General features: G+C 41.0%; 1 protein-coding gene across 1 annotated transcript in view; it reads right to left on the bottom strand.

Annotated features, from left to right (window-relative positions):
- Positions 1-21,391, bottom strand: part of DHRSX (dehydrogenase/reductase X-linked) — a 161,838-nt gene that overhangs the window by 40,820 nt on the left and 99,627 nt on the right. Inside the window, 2 exon segments of the mRNA XM_050971809.1 lie at positions 5,458-5,665; positions 19,354-19,455. Coding sequence (XP_050827766.1) covers positions 5,458-5,665; positions 19,354-19,455 — 310 coding nt within the window.

Genomic DNA, 21,391 nt, shown 5'->3' with positions numbered 1-21,391 from the left:
ATCTATCTAATGATCTAGAACAATCTTTAATGTTTACTATTTCTGTATTTTTCCAAGCATTTTATTGAACAACAGTCCAGTGACACAGCTCTTTATATGTTATTATGAAAGACTTCTGTACTGGCTAAATTTGATTTACAAAAAAGGGGTAATCATGAAAATCTCTCTTATTTCCTTTTACAAATTTTCCTTTATTATATTAAAAAATAGAAATATACCCAACAGCGCTACGTTACTACTATGCTACAATAGTTTCATGTTTGTTTTTCCTTGAATTTAAGATGGTATTCTTCCAGTTCTTCCAATCAGAGAGAATTAAGAAACTTTAAGTGACAGATCAATAATGAAAAAGCACTGAAGGAAAAAATTGGGGTGTTTAAAAAATAGGAACATTTCATTGGAAACAAATGCTGATTCATCAAACCATTCTTAGTAAAAAAAAAAAAAATAATTTTACATAAATGTCCAGCTTAACAAAAAAAAAAAAAAAAAAAAAAAAAAAAGTAATTTGAAACTGATGAATACTTGAAAACTATGGTTTATAAATTAAAGGTTGGGAGTTTCTGTTTTATTCTCACACTTCAAAATCTGAATACCAATGTACTCATAGGAATAATTACAAATAAATTTTAAAAATTATTTTAGAACACTGAAATCAAATGTTTTGGTTTCAAAAATGGATACATACTTTCCCAAAGCAATTCAACATCTTAACTTTTAGTTGTTCTTAATGGAAAATATTTTCCAAAATTTCAGTAATGCTGATGGAAAAAAATCCTCAACTTTCTGCCCAAACTTAATACTAAATTTTTAAGCAACAAAACAAACATCACATACATGGAGGAAGATAGGATGAAGGACACCCCTCATCCAAGGACAGGAGATCTCCAGCCAGTTTGCTAGACAGATTTTCCCATCAGTACCTAACACTTCCAGTGTTACAGTTCTTTGTGAACTGCCTAACAGAAGAGATGAACTGGAGCTGCCTGGTCTCTCCAGAGTCTTCCTAGGTCTAAGGCAGAGCTGTTTATCCTATTTTACACCAGCTAGGACACACATGTGGCAGCTGGGAATTTTGCAATTCTTTTCATTTAACTTCTATTGTCTCTGACATGATTCATGCACTAGGGCTACAGGGAAAAATACAGAAATTATATCTAATATATTATATTCAGCTTGGAGAGTTTTAAAAAAAATCAGCTCCTTCTGCAGTTGAAGAGCAGAGGAAAGGGAGCAGGAAACTGTGACTAACTGTTCTTGAATATACAAGAGATGTGAACCAGAAAAGGAGCTGTGTTACTGTGGCTGGGGAGTTCATAGATCTGTGATTCACAGCATTACAGGGCCCATTTGGTATGCAAAAAGAGAGGATGATGAAAGGAATAGTTAGTCATGGAGAAAAAGCTAGACAGAACACACAAAGATGCTAACCCCTGGGAAAGGAGCATATTCAAGTGTGATCCACAGTCTGGGAAAGAGAATACGGTCTTTTTTTCTTTATTTTCCTAAAAATACCTTCTTTGGTAGGTAGAGCACTCCTACACCTCAGCCTTGAAAGAGCACCATGAGCTCCAGTGCACTGCTCAAGCCTACCTCAACCCAAGTGGATGGTACACTATTCTTCAAGCTTTTGCTAAAACCAGACAGCCATATTCTCTCATGGCCATACTTTTTTTTCTCCTCTCAATTTAGAAAGCATTATTAAAGGCAGGCAAAAGAGGGAAGAAGGCCATGCTGGCTGTGCTGCTGGAGCACCCAGTGAACTACCCTCTGCATGGAATTGCTGAAATCACCCCTGTGGAAATGCTTGCAGATAAGCTGCGTTTCTCTTAAACTTTCACCTCCCTGAAAACAGTCGTGTTCAAAGTAGGGATGAAGGGAATGATTTGCCTTAGGGATCCCCTTGTTGACTCATGTGATTGCTGTTGAAAATGGTCTGGATCTAAAAGACCACAAAGGCGTTTGATGTTCCTCATGTATAACCTTCAGCAAAAGAACTGGGAGAACAGTCAGTGCTCTTGTGCGTGTGCGTTTGCATTTTCAATAACACACATGAAACAAGCTGTACCCTGCCTGCTTGGAACAAGCTCTGTCCTGCCTTGATGCCATGTCTCTTCCACTGCTCTGTGTGTGTGTGTGTGTGTGTGTGTGTGAAGAGGAGGGGCAGGAAGGGGGAGAAATGGCATTCGTAGGAAAGAAACAGAAGAGGTGCTGGGGGAAAAGATGAGAGGAAGATAAATGGAGAGGAGGAGTTTATTTCTAAACTGATGTGTAGAAATAAGACAGCCTCAAAGAAAAAAACAAAAAGAAATAGGGAGGGAAAAGGCAATTTAATAAAAAAAAAGCTCAAGAGAGATGAAAAAGTAGGCAAGCATGAAGAAATAAACAATGAAGGAAAGAAAATAATGCAAAACGCAAAAAAGACAAAATTAAATTAACCATCCCACTGAAAAGAGCTAACCAGAGCAACATGGGATAAATCAGGTTGGTAAAATGGCAGGAAACAAACTAAAGAGGAACCATGGAGGACAGTAATACCAGCTTCATTTAACACTGTTCATGGGACAGCTCTTCCATTTGTTTGTTATGCAGTTTCCCTGTGGTCTCAGATGTGGATGATGGCTGGTTTCAGATCAGATCTCTCAGTAGCAAGTACAAGCAATGAGGAGAAATGGCCACAAATGTGACTGCCAACCCAGAGTCTCCTGGGTGGGAGAAGGATTCCACAGAAAAGCCTGTGGTAAAGCAGAGAATTGAACCTCAGTTTAGTGTCTCCTTTAAGCCAAGAAAAGTCTTCTGCCCTTCCTTTTCTGACATGCTTGATGGAAGAATCCCTTTTCCAGTACTGTCACTCACCTCTAGTCAGGACACTAGCTCTACCAGCATCTAGGAATAATGGGACAAGAGGCTGGTAAACAATTCAGCTTGCTGCCAGCAGTAATTTCCCCAGCAGAGTACATCCCCCTTTCTCCAGTAATGACTCCAGATGGTTTTTGCTGCTTTCCTGCTAGGTTAGGACTACCAGCCAACCTGGGAACATACACCCAAGTTGTAAAATGAATTATGGCCAACTGGCACAACTCAAAATAAAGAAGAAAAAAAAAAAGTAGAAAATTTTCACAACCATTTCCCATTCACACAAGCAGCAAAAATGAGATATGGTATCACTAGGAAACTGTTCACCATGGGTGTCTTTACCACACCCATTAAATCGCCTGAATGTTGCTCTGAATCACAAGGCACCTCCAGGGCCCTGTGGAGAAGGCAATGCCTGGCTATGAAACCCCCCAGCAGTCCTCCTGCTAACCCCCCTGCTCATGCTGTAGGGACACACCCAAACACACAAGTGATCTCTCTGGTTTTGCAGCACTGTTTATGGTGATGTCAAACTATTGGCCTGAGTGGGGGCTTATTGACAGTTAGGCTAAAAAAAATAAATACTCAGGATCACCTTTCTACACCTGAACCAAGGAAAGGTTTGGACCTGAATTTACAGCCCACTCTGGGTTTCACCAGTGTGCATATGTGCAGGCACCACTGTTACCTCTGAATGATTCAGAGCATCTGTGTGGGAATGAGCAGGCAAAATCAGTCAAGAGTCTGTCATCCTTTATGGCCCATCTTACATCAATAATGTTGAAAGGTAAAGGACACAAAAGCTGCAGGTAAATCTCACTGGTATATTATTATTCTTTAGGTCAGACTGGTCATGTTCTTGCTCAACCATAACTTTCCAAATCAAAACATTTCTGGTTCCTTTAAAATATGAGTTAATAATGACAAATCAAAGATAGGGATGATCCTAAATTAAAGAGGCACAGTACAAAGCCTTGCTATAATCAAGGAAACTACTCTTATCTAGAGACACAGAACAGTCACATTTAATTCAGCATTCCACCCTTTAGCCCAAAGAAATACTAATTCCCTTAGCCCCCTTGCATGGTACCATCCAGCACATGGCCATCAGAAACAATGACTACACACATCAAGTGAAGAGTAAGGGTAATTTCCTGTGGTTGTTTTACAAGCAAGAGATTAAATTGTGACTACACTGCAGAGGTTTTAACAATGGCTTGTAATAAAACTGATGCCATCATATGTAATCAGAAGTTTGATGTGCCTAATGCAGCATTCATATGTAAAATGTCTGCAGTGGAAAGAGCCCAGCCCTATAATTTCAGTCTCTGTTCGGAAATGAAACCTTGGGCCAGGTACCTCTGATCACCTGCTGAAGTCCCTGCCAAAGGATGGAGGCAGATTTTCATGGAAATGACACAGGAGTCAGACTGGCTCCATGCAGGCAGGCAGAAGCTCTCTGGAGCCCAGGAGAAGGCAGGCTTGGCTTGAGCCTGTTAGTAAGCACATAATTGCCACGCATGACTGCATGGGGAAATTTCCAACTTTATTTCAGTTATCCTGCCTGTTTCTCCGCTAACTAAACCACTCCATGGAGTTCCTGTATGACATCAGAGACATTTACCACATCATTTGATGTCTTCTTAACGTTAGAAATACCCCACAGACACTCACCCACAGTTTTCCTAAATGAAAGCAGGAGGTCAGAAGTCATCCATGCATTTAAGCCCATTTTACTGGATTAAAAACCCAGGGTGGGGTTTTTTTTGGGCGAGGGTCAGGGTTTGGGTCTCCATGAGCTCTTGGGGAAGCACAGGGGGTGACACCGACACGAGCCAGGGTGCAGCGCTGGCAGCGGATGGCCAGGCTGATGTGCGACAGGGCAGGGACCGCAGGGCTCGGACAGGACAGGCAGGGCGACACAGCCTGGGCCCGGGGATGGCTGGGGGTGATGGAGCGGGCTGTGAGGGGAGCCACAGGCTGAGACTGGGATGTCAGAGCGGAGCAGGATAAGACGGAGGCCGGAGGCAGAGGGAGCAGCGGGCAGGCGGAGCAGCAGAGGGCCGGCACGGCAGCTGGGGAGGCAGCTGGGCAGCAAGGGCGAGCTGCGCCCCGCAGCCCCGGCGGCATCCCTGTGCGGCCGGCAGGCAGCGAGCAGCCACAGGCGGCTGTCTGAGCTCATCTGAGGGCTCTGTGCAAGCATCCTCTCGGGGATGAGGTCTATTAGCATCCACCCAAGCCATTTCAAACCATCCCGGTTACGGAGCGTCTCTCCCTGGTTAGCAAGTGGCGAGTCCGGGCGCCGCACGCACCACAAGCATCACCGCAGAATAAGCATCAGAAAGCAAAGTGAGGTTTTCGAAGTCCAGAATAAAAGACGCCCTTCAGAATTTATAAATTATTTGTACCTTTGGCTCAAGGCTGCAAGCTTTGATCAAATGTTAAATATAATCAAATGCTTGAGAAGCACCATAAATTGTATGTTAAAAAAAAAAAAAAAAAAGGCAACAAAACCCCATCTCATAGTCAGTAAAAATTCTCTTGTGTTTTCATCTGCACAGGATTACTACAGATCAGTGAATACCAAAAAGGGATCGGTACCTGCTTTGTAAGTCGTTTAGGTGCAATTTGCCTACATAATGGGTGGCTGATGAGACAGTGATGATCCTAGCGTTGTGACTGTGCGTTCCTGATTGCTTCAGCGTATCCAAGAGGAGGTTAGTCAACAGGAAGTGTCCCAAGTAGTTCAAGCCGAAGTGCTCCTCAAACCCATCCTCCGTCTTCCTTTCAGGGACCAGCATCACCCCAGCTGAAGGAAAAAGTAGAGGTAAAACCTGTTGATTTATTTCAGAGGAGCAGCAATCTAGAAGGAGTACGGATCTCCTGCTGCAGAGGGTAAACACAGCGTTCAGAGCAGTGAAGGCCTGGTGATGGCAGGTAAAGTCGACACTGATTGATTCCTGACAAGAAAAATGTCTAAACCCTCACTTTGGTTTCTTTATCCAGATAATGTGCTGACTGACTCTCTCTCCCTTCCCTGAGGGACTGTGAGTCCATTTGTGAAAACTGTTTTCAAGAGGTGGGAGCTGGGCGATCCCAACAACATTCCCTCCATCAAAGCTCTGAACAGTGGAGACAAGACCAGGCTAGGCAGCAGACCTGCTCTCCCAGACAGCTTTTTTTCCTGGGTCCTGGCTGGAGTTGAAAGCTCTGGTGAGTCTACATCTGAAATCTGCAACTTCTCTCTCACTGGTGTGGGTGAGAACAGATGTAGTAAATTTACCCAATATATCTTAATTACCATGCTTACAAGCAGCTGCATATTGAAATTAGGTTTTCAATGCTTATTTTGGCAATATTTTTGCATAAATTTCCACAAACCACAATTTTCAAACTCAGTGTCTAAAATAAGTATCCACATTCCCATCATGAGATGTTGATTTCAGCATCTTGCAGAGAATTCTGAGCTCATGCATAAATTATATCATGTATTGAGGCTATGTGAGGGATAGTTACCCTGCCCAGTTATAACATTAATTTGAATGCTATAAATTTTTCTTATTTTATTAAAATTTAATTATTGTAGAAGTGGACATGACCTTTGTCATTTAAATGGAGATGGACATAACTCATGGAGGAGAATCCTGTTATAGGATGCTTCTCTCTAATACCCATAAATACAATACAGCAGAAAGGCCACTCTTGCACACAAGACATGACAGAGTGTCAGCTTAATCCTCATGCTACTTCACATGCCCACTAAAAAGCCTTTAACATCCCATTTCCTGATGTCAGCCTGACCTGATGATCACCCATTAAATGACCATTTTAAATTGCACATGCTGTGCATCTGCATCGCTGTTTTGGGGGTTCCTGCCCCCTGGGGTTCCTGCTTTGTTGCTGTCTCTTGAGCTGAAAGAGAGATATTTTGGGGATCTTTTTTAGTTTGGAAAACAGCCATAGGGATTCAGCTTCCTGCCATTTAATATGGCAACTGGAGAAGCAGTGGGAGGGGAAGAAACTCAAGAAGTCCACAGAGAAAACAAAATGTTTGGGTGGAACACAGCATACCTGCAAATGGAGAACTTAAGACAATATGAACAATGCTGACTGGTGGCACAGTGAAAGAAACACAGCACAAATTACATTATGAGGCTTCACAAAGGCTTTGATTAGCATCTCCCCATGTCATTTACTGCTGTAAACTGTGTATAATCACATCTGTAGCAGTGGCTGGGTCTGAGAACTGCCATGAAGGTTATGGATAGATGCAAATGAGAGAGAGACAAGCCCAGCTGTGATTTTTCTTGTTTTCTGGGAAGAAGGAAAGGATGGGAATGGCTTGGGGATGGAACCAACCCCAGGCTCCCAGATTAAGTCTCAGCCTGCTACAGTGCAAGTTTCAGCACAGACAAAGCTCATCATGAGTTGTTGGAGGGCACACGGAAACATTGCTGCATCTCTGAGCACCAGGCCTAGTACAAGGAAATTATTTGCATATCTCTGAGGCCATCCTGCCCTCCAAAGCTCTGACACTTGGAAAAGGTGAAAGGCAGCAATTTGCCAGAGTTCTGTTTGCAGCAACACCTGTAAAATACAACCCCAAGAAAGGCAGCCAATATGAAAGAGCCCCGGCACAGCAAGGCTGATCTGCACACCAAATGCTGCTTCTGCATCTGCTGGGATTGCTGCAGGGCTCGATGCAGGACCCCTCCATGCACAGACACACTTCTGTTGGGATGGAGAAATTTGTCCTGTGTGTTACACAGCTGCTACAGCCGTTCAGCTTTGCATGGTGAACAGCAGGCAAGCCCAGGGAGGCTGCCGTCGCTCACATTAGCCTCGAGCATGCCTGTGCCACTGCAACTTCACCCTCGACCTCCAGAGAGGCACAGGATTTCAAGAACACAGGGAGGCTTTGCCCTCCACCCCAATTAGTCTCCACCATCTGTGCTGTGCATCCTGGAAGTAAAAAAAACCAGATCTGAGCTCAGGTCAGGAGATGGAAAAAATTTTCATTTATGCAATGCACAATTGTAAAGATACACACTCCCCAATATTCTTTTGCTCATTCTTCAAGAGCATCCCCTGAGTAGAAATTCTGGTCAAGTCCTTGAGCAGGCACAATCACCCCTGATGCTATTGCAATTCCCTTTTCTGTCTTCAAGAGCTTCTCAAATAATGTTAAGCCAAAACACCTTTGAAAGACTTTTTCTGTTTTTTTAAAGGCTCTCGTCTTTCAGGTAGTTCATACCAAGGCTGTCAAATCTTGCCCTGTAGTCTGAGGGCAGTTTCTCTTATTTGAGGAAAAGCCATTTTTAATTTACTAAAAGTGAGCATACAAAGGAATACCCAACAGGCAACTGAACCTGTCTCCTTCCTTAACAAAAGGAAAAGCCTTGTAAGTGTAGCAGCAAGCTCTTTCTTAAATTATTAACTACCTAGCATTCAGTAGATACTAAAAGTGGCATCCTATTGATTTTCTCTTGTCCAGAAACATCATCAGCTTTACTTAAGGGTCCCAAATGTTAACTCAAAAATGAAAGCTGGTTCTATTTTAATTCTTTGAATTAATCTAATACTATTTGAAACACTGACATTTGTTAAAAGACAAATGCTTTGTCTTTTCATTGTAAAACTTAGAATGAATGTGCTTTTTCTTCCAATATGGATTCCAAACAACTCAGTATCTTTCTGGTTTTAATTATCAATAGTCAGCCTTATAATTTTTTCAGAGTGTCTGTGAAATTTGAAGTGGCAGCACACAAGCCATTAATTCCAAACACCTCAGTTCTGATCTAACCTTCTCATATGTTTTTCCCCTTTGATTTAGATGGATTGTCTCCAGAAAATTCAGTTTTAAAATATCACTGATAACATCATGGCATAAGAAAATAAATTAATAATTAAACTGAACATAAGCTTCTACTTTGTAATTGATTAGCTATTGCTGAAATATTACAGCAAAAAGACTGATAGTGTGGGAACAAAAAACTGACTAACAAAACATGGAGGTGTGATTTTGCAGAGGTAGTAATAAATTAGAATAAGGAAAATATTTTTCTGCAAAACCATGCTGAACAACTGTTCTTATAGATATAGCAATACATTCCAGGGTACTACAGTTCTGCATTTATTGTAGTATGTTCAAATTATACACATTTTTAATTAGCTTTAATGAATAACCAAAAATATATTCTTTTTTAATTCTATGACTAGGCAATCAATAATCATATTTCTCACTCAAAGAATGAATACACTTCAAGAGAGCTGTCTTTGTAAGCAGGAATTTATGATGATTTTCTATAAAAGTTTGTAATGAAACTCTTGGTTTCTGATCCATCTTATGTAATTTAAAAAACAAAATGGATCTAACACTGCATGCAGCATAACAAAAAATTTTATGATAGCTATAGATATTATACTCCAGACAGACCCCATTTTTATTGAATTATACAGGAGAATTTGCACTATGCCTGCTTGTACTGCAGATGATGACAAATATTGCTCTAACTCCCATACCTCTCACTGCAAAGACATCCTCCATCTCCATTATAAAATGTGTTTAAGAGCTGTAAAATATACAAATATTTCCCTCATCTGGATTTATTTACAGTGAGCTACTTCAAGGTTTCTAAAGTCAGTTCTCTCAAACTCACTACAAAATAAAAATTTAAAATCTCTTTTTCATGTACAGAACAAAATGTCTGCCTTCCCGGGCAGGCTCACAGAAGAGGGTTTGGAGGCAGATCCCCCTCACACAAGTTCCTTTATCTCCAGACATCCAAAGGCTGGTCAGATAAAGCAATAGGTCAGCCACAAACACACATAACACCTTCACAGCAGGAGGGGAACGTTTATAATCACATTCACCCAATTCTTGCTATTTACAAGCAAGAGATACATACTGTACCAAAAATGTTCCCAAGGGGAAAAATTAGGAGACAGTTACTTCCAGTAGAAGCACAAAGCCCTTCCTCCACACAGGCTTTGCACTGTCTTAGCTGATGCCTTTAGCAGCATTTCCAATCCCAGGAGTGCAGGCACGCAGGGCAACCCATCCCCACTTCACAGAATGTCAAACTGCTCTGTTCTGCACACTCATGCAACAAAACACCTCTGGGTGTATCTGCATGTAAAACACATGGCCCACTTCTCACCTGAACAGGAGAACCATACAGCAGCATGCCCTGGCTGGGCTGCCTGTACCAGATTGCTTGTTCCACCTTGTTCCATCGGGCTGTGCAATCCCAGAGTACACTTGCCCTGTGCAGCTCTCCTGCTAGTGAGTGTCGCCCTGGTTTTTTAAGTTTTTCTAAGCCTTCTGATGTTTACATTCTTGTGAAACGCTTTCTCACTCACTTTATGTAAATAACTCATGGTTTTGCATTCTTTTAAGGAGGAGGAGAAATTTGATGGACTACTGGTTTGTCCAACGTCACTGGAGAGGTGGCACTGCCACCCTCCAATCCACTGTCACTCTTGGAAATCTATAAATGTTGGAGTCATAAATTAAAAGCTCTCTTTTTTACCTTGGGAGAGCTGCGTGTCTGTGTCATGTTATTTTGTGTCCTTTAGTGACACGTGAGCAAGAAGAACATGCAATGCCTTACTGTAAGAATTGCCCAGAAGTGCTTACTGGAGGCACAGCTGTGCCCACACGACTGCTTCTTACAGGCACTGCTTCTTCCTGCCTCCTCTGGGCTGAAGAGCAGTGAATTTACAGCCCTGCTCTAAAAGCTGTGACATGGCTGCTTACTAAGCCATCCCTAACCCAGAGCCCAGTGCTGCAGGTAGGCCACCTGCCAATTGGTATCCCAGGAAAGTGAGTCTCAACTGGACCACACACAGAAGCCAGATTAACAGTGCATGACAACTGAAAAGGTAAAAATCGCAACAGTTTAGAAGAAAAACACAAAAATAGATGAAACTTGGTGCAGCTTTCCAATGTTGTTGTCTTACCCCCTGTCTCCCCAAAGGGAGCTTAGACTCTTGCATTTCCTAATGTCTTTTGGAGCCTTTTACACATGTGTGTGCAATTTTCCAAAGCCAAATGGGAGGAAAATTAAGCAAAGCAAGAACTTTTACCCCATGGCCTAACAATGACACGTGGATGACACATAGATACCACACCAAAGCTTTGACCACTGGGGGGATGCAAAGACACCTGTTAGTCTATTTGTCATCACTGCTGGAACAGTGTCCTGTGCATGGACCTTCCTGGAAGCTACTGGCCACTGTGGAAACAGGATTGATAAAGGAAAGGGACCAAGCCTGGGGTTGTGGAGAAGAACCATCTCCAGAGGATTAGGTCTCTCCTGCCTCATCCCAGGACAACTTCTCCACAGGAGTTTGCCTGAGCCTCTGCTCCAGCACTAACGTCCCATGAGCTCTCACCTCCTGTTCCTACTCCCAAGACACTGCACCACCCATTGCCTTTTCTGATTACCTTTCCTAACAGCTTCCTGACATTCCCTAGTTCCCTCTGCTGGGCAAAATGCATGGCCATGATGAACCAATGACAATGTTCTGCTTCCCAGCCTTCCCTCCTCCCTTACCACCACAAACCAGTGATCCCACACTGATCTTATCAAGGAACTGCATGTGTTCAGGAAGGAGGGGAGAGGCTCAGCTCCAGACATGTATATCAGCTCCATCTACCTCTCTGCTTCCCTGCAAACAGTAGGTTCCTTCTCCCTATTCTCTTACCCAGCCACTGTAGCTCCTTTGTGTCTCAATCCCACATCACTCTGCACCCTGCAAGCATCTGCCTGTCACACACCTGGCTCACCCTACCCTCGCTGCTGAGGCTTGTTTCCTGCTGGAGCCATGATCTGTGGCTCTGAGGCTCCTCCCAGCTTCTCCATCCCTGCTTCAGCACAAACCAGATGTGACTAAGTTACAAGTGTCCACCCTATTGTATTGGATGATCAAGCAGGAGAGAGGTTCCAATTCCTTCTCCACCAGGAGCAATAATTCTCACCTCTGTTAAACATCAGTAAACTTGCAAGTAAGAGATCAGTCAAGAATGCCTTCATAGAGAAAAGATTCAATCACTTAGTACCCAATACAGACTCCAGTCCTCAAGGTTAAGGACTTTCTTGTGAATTATATAGTGTCTTATTATTTCCAGCCTCTGACTGAGACATCTCCTACAGTTCAGACATGCCTAATCACTCTCTTCATCCTCACTACCCACCCCAGCTCTTCCTCAGTATTTGCTCTCTTATTCATTTTCTGATATGTAACAAGAGTATATGCTATGTTCTTAGTTTAATTCTCCATAAAGTCTTTTAATCAGAAAATTCAAATGTTTTGCAATGAAGGTCTCTGTAATCCAAATGGTTCCCAGCTAACTGTCCTGTTCCTCCCACCCAGAAACTCTTCACAGTATATTTTCCACGAGAAAGAAACTTGTCTCAGAGCTCATGGAAGACTGAGGCCACCAGTCTGGACAGTGGAGGAGGTCCTCTGGACTGGAGGAGCCTGAAATGAGACTCAGTGTCCATCTCCACCAAGCTCAGAGGCAGCCAGGAGGAGCAGATGCGGTGCTGGTGCCCAGTCTCAGGGCTGCTGCATTTGCCTGCACACAGCACCTCCTGCCACGGTTCAGGGCTGTGATTTGGGCAGAAAGACCTGCTCAGGATTGACTTGGGACATGCTTGGTGTAGGCAAAATATTCAGAGAGGAACACATAAAAGGTGGCTCACAAAGTGTAGTGCTTAGCAGGCTTCTGACTTGACCCATCAGGGGATATTCCATATGTAAAAAAAGATGCAGCCAGCGCTGACACAAAGGCAAGATCTTGTCTGCATTCAATTCCACACTGTGTGATAACACCACAGCCTTCATGAAAAGCCTTGCCATCATTTCTGACATTAAAAAAACTCCCAAGATGTTTGTCTTCTCATTCCTGGAAACAGATAAACTGTTTTATCTGGCATTACAAAATAAAATAAAGAAAAAAACACTCAGCCAAAGGCAAAGAATTGGCATGGAAACTCTTAGCCCAAACACTAAAAGTTTGGCAAAGTAGTGAGGAATTGAAAACTGAGTAATGTCTGCTGCTGGTGCTCCCAGACCCACCTACAATGTTCACAAGGGAGATGTGCACTGTATTAGCTGTGCCAAAGATAAAGCAATGTGTCTTTCCAGAAAAAATAAATTCTTAGTTTCCCAGTAGGTTAAAGCAAAGAAAAGGAAAAAATGCAGACAATCCGCATTCAGGGACTGTGAGAACAACAACAAAATCTTGGTAGATTCAGAACATGAGAAAACCAGCTGTAATACCTTCATAAGAATAGATTCACATTCTGAATCAAGGTCACACTGCTACACGTGAGCACAGCACAGCTAGTTCCTTGGAAAATGTGTCAGTTAAAAAAAGTAAATACATTCCATAACCAAGGTTTTGATTTTATACTAAAATAAATCAGAGCATTCCTAATTAGGTCTGGTTCAAATAACCCCTGTGTTTCCTAAAAATATGCTCAGTAACTGTTTGGTTATTTGAGCTGGCACAATGGTGAGTTAGCCCACTCACAATCAGAAAATAGGAAAGTCAGTCACAGCTTTCTAATTCAATTGGATATTCTCTCAGAAGTAAAATATTTCAGTTTTCAATTTGTATAAAAAACATTTTTACCTAAAAGCTATGAAAGGATTAAGTGAAAATAAAACATGTCTCACTCCTGCCTTTCAGAAAAGCCCATGGCAAATGTTCCACACACTTAAGTAGAGCCGGTTGGGTTTCCTAATCCATCAATAGCTGAATTTTGTATCTGTCTTCTACCGATAAAATGTTCACATTCAAGACATAAGAGCAAATGGGTCAAAAACCTGCAGTATGTGGAGCCTCAGATATTTCCCCCTTCAAAAAGTGTTTGATATCACAGACAGAAAAAAAAAAAGCTTTGGAAATTGTTAGAAAGAGAAAGATAATATCAAACACAAGTCAGGATTTTCATGAATGAAATCCTTACTCCTTGAAAAATGGAAGAGTCTAAGGTTACCCCTCTAAGTTATTAGTTCTTCCAATAAATAATAAACCTTTTATATTAAATTTGACATCTTCTTATAAGATACATATAATTCTGGCAGACAAAAGTGCTATCAAAGTATAATAAAATCTCTAGCTGATGACTGCTGTTAAAAGTCTATATGCCAGATAAACGTGGGCATTGCACAACCCTCATTTGCTGTGAATGAGCCAGGCTGGATTCTGCCAGCAGTGTCATGGTGCTCTGACACATGTGCCCAGACAAGTCACTCACAACCCAAGGCTTCTAATACCTGTGAAGAGCAGTGTGTGAGCAGCCAGCCAGCCTCCCCACAGCCAGCTCTCTGAAAAGAGAGCTCTTCCAAAAAAATCTGAGAAGATGGCATCTGTCATGCACTGAACTTCATAAAAAAAATATGGCTCTGGGAGTTTCTTCTCATTTTAGAACGTTTTAATACTGAGTGTTAAGATCTTTATGAATCTTCCAGTTTTTCCCATCATACATGGAAGATCCATTGTAAGCCAATCTCTCCACCACCTCAAATTAGCTTTTCCAGGTAAAACCATTCCCAAAGGCCCAGCTCTCCCATGATGTCTAGTACTTATCATCCACAGGTAAAGACTATTTGCTCTTTTGCTCATCCCCTTCTGTCTTTGTCCCTATCCCTCTGTAACTTTTCCATCACAGCTTTGCTGGGGTGTTGCTCTAATTTGTCTTCGAGGAAGGATAAAGATGAAACATGATGTTGTAAGCAAGACACTGGAAGAACTTTAATGAGATTTCATATCCTGAGTTCACCACAGCTTTTCTGTGCGGCTGGAAGAGAAGCATTAATATAAACGAAATCCAAGTTTCACTGGAGTAACAGCAACCCCTCCTCACTAATTTTCCCTCAAGGCCTTCTCCAGTGAATTTCCACATCTCTGAGGTTTCTTTCCTTTTCATCAGAACAGTCAGTGTAGCCTGCAGCTGCTACAGGCAAGGGAGCTGGCTCTTACCTAATCCAGTGGGACAGGATCTTTTCACAGATCTCACTGTAATGATTTCAAACAATTTAACTATTAGTAAATTCAACTTATAAATATGACCTGTGAGTAGATAAGTATGTACAGAATTGTTTGCATTTGATACATGCCCTTGTTTCCAGCCCTTGAATTTCACTTTTCTCCTGAAGATCTGATCCTGCAAATACTCAAATGCAAGAAAAATTTAATATGTGATCAACCATGACAGTATCTCTGGGACTATTCAAAGGACTCCTGGCTGACCTGCACATGGCTGGATTGTGTGTAGGTAACACAAGGAAATATATATATTTCACATACTCAGCTACTGATATAGCTTTTAATGTGCTCTAGGAACTGAAGAGGTAAGCTTATACAGACTTATTCATTCTATCAAGAGACTGGTAATTTCTCAGATGATCCACAAAGTACCAAATATGATCATCTGAATTAGGTAGCAGTTCAGGAATATTGATTTTAAATTGGCCTAGATAGGCTTCAACCTGAAATACATTAACTGTAGCCTGCCTGCAATAGGCTACTAATAGCCTGAAATCTCTAAGTTGGCATTTCATTGTTAATGAGCTAGACAGTGTAGGTTTGGCACCCAGAAGTATCCTGGTGTCCCTAAATAGCTTGTGATTTTTGTGTTGGCTCTGTTGGTTTTAAGATCATTAGGTACTGTAAACAACATACAAGTAAACACATTAACTACAATGTGCTAAGAAACAGTTCTAGCACACAGAGAAAATGACTGCCTTCAAGGCTAGGAAAAAACATCTCTGGCATGAAGCAGTGACTGCTGGTCATGGAATTTTACAAAGGGTTTTAGTATCTGTCCCTTTTTCAACCACAAGAAGACAGCAGACTTTCTAATGCATTTTAACAGCAATACCATTTTTAGGAATATATTAAATAATTAACACTAGTGTACATGCTGTAATTTGCTAAATGCTTTTCAGCTGTACAGAGACACAGTTCTTTCCAAAACAAAACTGAAAATTAGCACCCAAATGCTAATTATCAGACTAGAAGACACATTCTTCTGACCTTCTGTCAGATAAAGCTTTCTTCACTGCTTGTGCTGCATCCCTCTTTCTGTGGCTTACAGTTCAACCATTTAGCTTACTTCTTGTTTTCTACAGAAAATGAATTTGTTTTCTATTTCATAGCATTTTTCTCTTTCTAGCACTAGCACATTTAAAAAAAAAAGTTTATATAATGCTCTATTTGCATTTTTAATATGTTTTGTTTATTTTAAAAACCAAGAGCTGAGCCTGCACATTACTGATGCAGAAAGCATAGTAATGGAAAAACAAGCCCTTATTTGTCAGCTGAAATAATGCGTGCATTCAACCAAATTTTTCCTTTTAAATTAGAAATTAGAAAGTTAAATGTAGATGCTAAAATAAGCTAAAACAAAAAGAGGAGGTGACTAGTGCACTAATCTCCATTTAGCTGGATACCTAAACTTCACATGATTATTGTGGGACCTGGATGTTTAGCTCTAGGAGAATACTTTGAAACTCAGGGTTTTAGTATTAATTTAATTTCCAACTGAATCCTTGAGTTAGGTAAGGGATAGAGAGCAAGTGATGAAGAGATATTTAAAAAAAAAACACCAGTGACCTTAAAACTGCTGAATTTCATAACAATCTTAGGTCAGACATGTAGTCTGATTATTTATATTTATTTAGTAATTCACATGTAAATGTGTAATTTACACATGAAATTCACATGAATTCACAGTAATTCACATGAAATCCTTTCTAATAATATTATTAACAATAATATTTTATTGTTAATTTAATAGCTTGTATTCTTGTAAAATGTTGGAACTTTTATCAAGTCATCTTCAAATGTTTGGCTTTTTGACAGGTTTGCACAAGTCCTCAATGAATATCATACACCTTCACATACATACAAGATATATATCCATGGAGATAATAGGTGGAAAGTTCACTAACATATGCACATGATTATATCAATCAATTTAAAAGACTTACATTTAAGCAATTAAATAATACTAGTATGTAGTGCAACAATCTCAGTGTAACAATTCTTGCACTTTTACACTAAATGTAACAGAAGACTACAGCCCTGATAATAAAATGCTTGGTCTTATGAAGACAGAAATAAAAAATTTTAGTCACTTGCTGATAGTTTGATTCAGAAGCCATGGGATGCACACAAAATCTGATTTTCATAACCTATTGGAAAGGCAGTGGAAGAGGCAGCTGTGATGAGGCCTTTGAGAGAGTAGTGCTTCCAGCTCTGCAGTCCATGGTGGACTGAATCATCCTCCTTAGTGCATTGAAACAAAAAAAAAGTAAAAAGATAAAAAAGGAGAAAAGAGGAAGGAAAATGGAAAAAGAAAAGCCAACCAGATAGCCCAAATGTCAGCACTTGTCTTGATTGTGCTCAGTACTGGTGGTTTTTGCATCAGGCCACTTCTCCTCTATTGGGTATGTCCATTTTCCTCTTACGTATCAAGGAAACATTTGGGCTTTCACTATGAAACAAAAGCTACTAGTAAAAGTGCACTTTAACTAGTAACAAAACTAAATGCTACAGATTATTTACAAAAGCAAATAAAAAGGACCTTAAAAAAAAAAATGTGGGAAAGAGCATTGAGAAGTGGAGGCATTGCCAGGCAATGGCCAGAGACTAACCTAATTCTCTTCACCTGTGCTTTGGATGTGATTCTTTTATGGCAAAAAAATGACTTGAACCATTCATTTCATTGTAGAGTCTAAAAGGATTTTATAAAACAACAGATTTCTCTTGCCAACTGTATTTGGTAAAAAAGCAGAATGAAATCAAATGGCTTTTTTGCAAGTTACAAATACATAGACTGAAGCAGAATAAATTTTAGCCTCAAACTCCTTTCTTAAAAGAAGTTTTGGGCTTACACTCTTTGGTCTTGGAGCATATAAAAAACATTAGGAGATCTATTTTCATGCAACTTTGTTTCTTGGATAAGAAGACACATTTAATTTTCATCCAACCCAATTCTGCAGCAGCTAGGGCAGAAAAAAATCCTATATTCCAAAGGGCTTCCCACTATGCTTCAGCCTCATCATTTTTCCCCCAACTGGCCTACAAGCCCCTGCTGACAATACTGACTTTGCTCATGCTGAAAACTAGTGCAGGGCAGGGGATGCCTGATGAGTACAAAGAATTGAAAATCCCTTTTTCCCATAAAATGTTGTTTTTTCAAACAGTGTTGTTCCCATCTGTGTAACAGTTTTTATTCTGCATGTTTAAAAGTAAATCTGGAAAGACTTTGTAACTAGGCTTAAATACTCACTAATTAACTATAACTAGGCTTATATATCCACCTCTAATTATTGCATGATTAAAATAATAATGGTAGGCTTTTTTGACTAATCAAAGAAAAATGAATGTTTAACTGAACATTTCACAAATGTTTCATATCAATCAGCAAATAAAAAACACTTGAATTTTTATTGCAGTATTTACTTGTGTTACTGAGAGCTCTTTAAGGCACCAATGAATATAACAAACCCATTTATTTACAGCATATTTACTCTCACTAGGATGGAAGTGTGCACAAGGAAACAGAAAATGTTCTCTGGGATGTCTTGATAAAAACCTATGTAAATAGTTGGGAAAACAAGAACAGCAGCATATCACAGCAGCAAACTTCTAAAAAACCCTAAATTGTTGCTGGTGGAGCTTTCCCCTATTTAAATAGACAGGTGAAAATTCCCCTTTAGGACAGTGCATGCAGAGCATGCATGGTTTCTGGAAGAAAATTCTTGCTTAGGCTGGCTTCCAAAAATACTGTGGCTATAATACAAAATTAGATACCAAGTATGTGAATAACTAAAGCTGAAATCCCTAAAAATAATTAGATTAATCTGATAATTTTATGAATGCAAGATAAATATTATCATTTTATTAGTGCTCTGACCACTGAGGATGCAGTTTTACAAACAGCTTTCCAGTAGCTCCTGGATCTGTGCAGTGACTTCTCTGAGGTTGCTGGATAATTTTCCAGATTATATTTAAGTGGATTAAACCCCCAGCCCAGCTCATCAGTCACCCACAACAATAAACAAGTGTTTTTAACCAGGAAAAACCTAAGGGGAGAGAAAGTAAATAAAGGTGAAAAGACATATTTTCTACTGGCATAAAGTACAGCTTCCCTTTCCTTTATTTTTCTTAGAGATGTCCAGATTCCTGTATAATTGCATTCTTTTTAGTGCTGGAGAGCTAAAAAATCACAGCAAAGGAACCAGACTTGCAATAACAACATGAGCAGGTGTGGCATTGAAGTGTTCAGACTCCTCACCTAACAATCTCTCCAAAAAAATGCGATTTAACTCTAGAAAGACATACCAGTTAATGCAGCCTTATGGTAACCTGCTGTATGGCTCAGATAATCTATTTGAAATCTGAAGTGATAGATAAGACCTCAGTTTGTCACATCTTCCCCTGCAGGTATGTGAAGAAAAAACAGAACTCACCATTATTCACCAGGACATGGAGTGGACAATTCCTTGCTCGAAACTCCTGCACAAATTGCCGTATAGACTTCATGGAAGCCAAATCACAGTATAAAAACTCCACTGGGAGAGGAAATAAAAACAAAGAGAGTGAAGTCAATTACAATGATGTAAAAACACATGGACATCAACAAGCACTCCTGTGATAATGTCACTACTAGAGTAAAAGTTTTTAAAAAACCCAGACTTTTCAAAATCCTGGGTGAAGCTGGTCTCAGGTTCTTTCTTTCTCCTTCTTCCCTTCCTTTCTATTTTTAAACTATTGATTCTTCACACAGCAAATATGGGAAAAGTGGCTGTCAGGAGGTAAAGAAGGGCATCAAATGAAGTAAATATGCACCAGTCCTACTGTTCTTACTACTGCTATCACTTAAGAGGAGCTAGAGTGCTGCAGCACTGAGATGATCAGGATATGGCAACTGGAAATCAAATAGGAAGAGGAGAAGGCACATCAGACACTGCAAGGTTTCCCTGGGCTCCTGACGCAAATACGCTGTCCTTTGTTTTTTTCCCCAAGGTTATCTGCTAAGTACATGTGGTTGAAACAGTTTATAAACACTTTATTGCCAGTAGGAGAGATGATCAGCAGCACAACCTGACCACAGCAACTCCACTGATCACTACAAACAAATAGAGCACAAGTAATGCTGTGGCTCCGATGGGCATCCAGGAACATTTGGTATCCAGGTCGCCTGGGAGCAAAAATCAGTCATGAAATGCCATTTAAGTCTGGGTAAGAGTCGTGCTGGCCCTTGGCTTTGGCAGTGGCAGTGTGATTTGAGAGGAGCAGAGCTCACACGAATATTGTGGGTGGCATCCTGCCTATGCTGCTGGTGTCAGTCAAAGGGCAGGGTGGCAGGGGGCTGGAAATCCAACTGCACCAACAGGATTGCTCAAGGGGCAGGGTGTCAGTCTCAAAATATATTTGGTACCAGTATGTCTCTATTGCCAAGAAAACACATATCAAACAGGTATCTGTCCTTTTGTCCAAAGAGTTACTCAGCTGTTGACCTGCACTAGAGTGCTAGAAAATTAATTAGTCAAAATAAAAAATATTACTTAAATCCCCCAGTAGCTTTAAACCCATCAGGTCTTAAAATTTTCCTGCTGCAATTGTTCAGCTTTCAACCCTGGGCTCTCACAGCACTGCCTCATTGATTGCTTTGCCTTGCATGAAGCCATGACCAGAGTTATGAAGTGAAAAGAAGCATTTCCCCCTGCCAACAGCAGTAGCTGTCCCCACACAAATAATCCAAATTCTTTAGAAGCTCTGCAAAGGGAAAAAGAAAGAAAATTATGACCTTGTCCAACTGTTTTGGCCTTTAAAGAAAGTATATATTGCATGCCAGGCTTTTGCTTTGTTTCAGCATTAGCGGTGCTTTAAGGAAGAGAATATGATGCTCTGCCATGGATATTAGTCTCTCTGCTGGTTTCCTACTTCATCCTGGTATTCTTCTGGTCACTGTGGGAGCCCAAGTCAGCCAACTGTTGTCAACTCCACCCTGCCAAGACACTAGGGCTCTGAGGTGGATTTGCTTGAACCTCCTCCATAAAGTGACTTTTCCAAGGAAGAGCAAAAGGTGTTTCAAATTGAGAAAGTCAAACCATGCTGAGCAACCTTCCGTGGCTAGGTCCATCAGAGAGAAAGGCAAAGGCTGTACAAAGCCTCTCCCCTTGTTCACTGTGTCCTTGCAGGGTGAGCTCTTACTGTCCTGTTTTGTTTCAGTTGAGCTCACAGATTTCCCAAGCTGTGGCAACCTCTGCACAGATGCTGTCTCCAGGATGGTTTTGGCCACTACATCAAAGGATGGGGGGTTTCAGAGGCTCACCATGTTTCCCCCCTCCCTGCTTCCCTCCCTCCTCCTGGCCCCAGGGCTGCTGCTCTGTGCTCCACAGGAAGGAGCAGCCACCCCCTTCCTTGCACATGGGTTCCCTCACCTCCTCTTATGAAAGAATCAGCCTTTGAAAGCAGGGGAAATTAAAGAGACACAGTTCTTCA

This window comes from Serinus canaria, chromosome 1 (genome assembly GCF_022539315.1).
Source record: "Serinus canaria isolate serCan28SL12 chromosome 1, serCan2020, whole genome shotgun sequence".
NCBI lineage: Eukaryota > Metazoa > Chordata > Aves > Passeriformes > Fringillidae > Serinus > Serinus canaria.
This window is presented reverse-complemented; position numbering and strand designations above follow the sequence as displayed.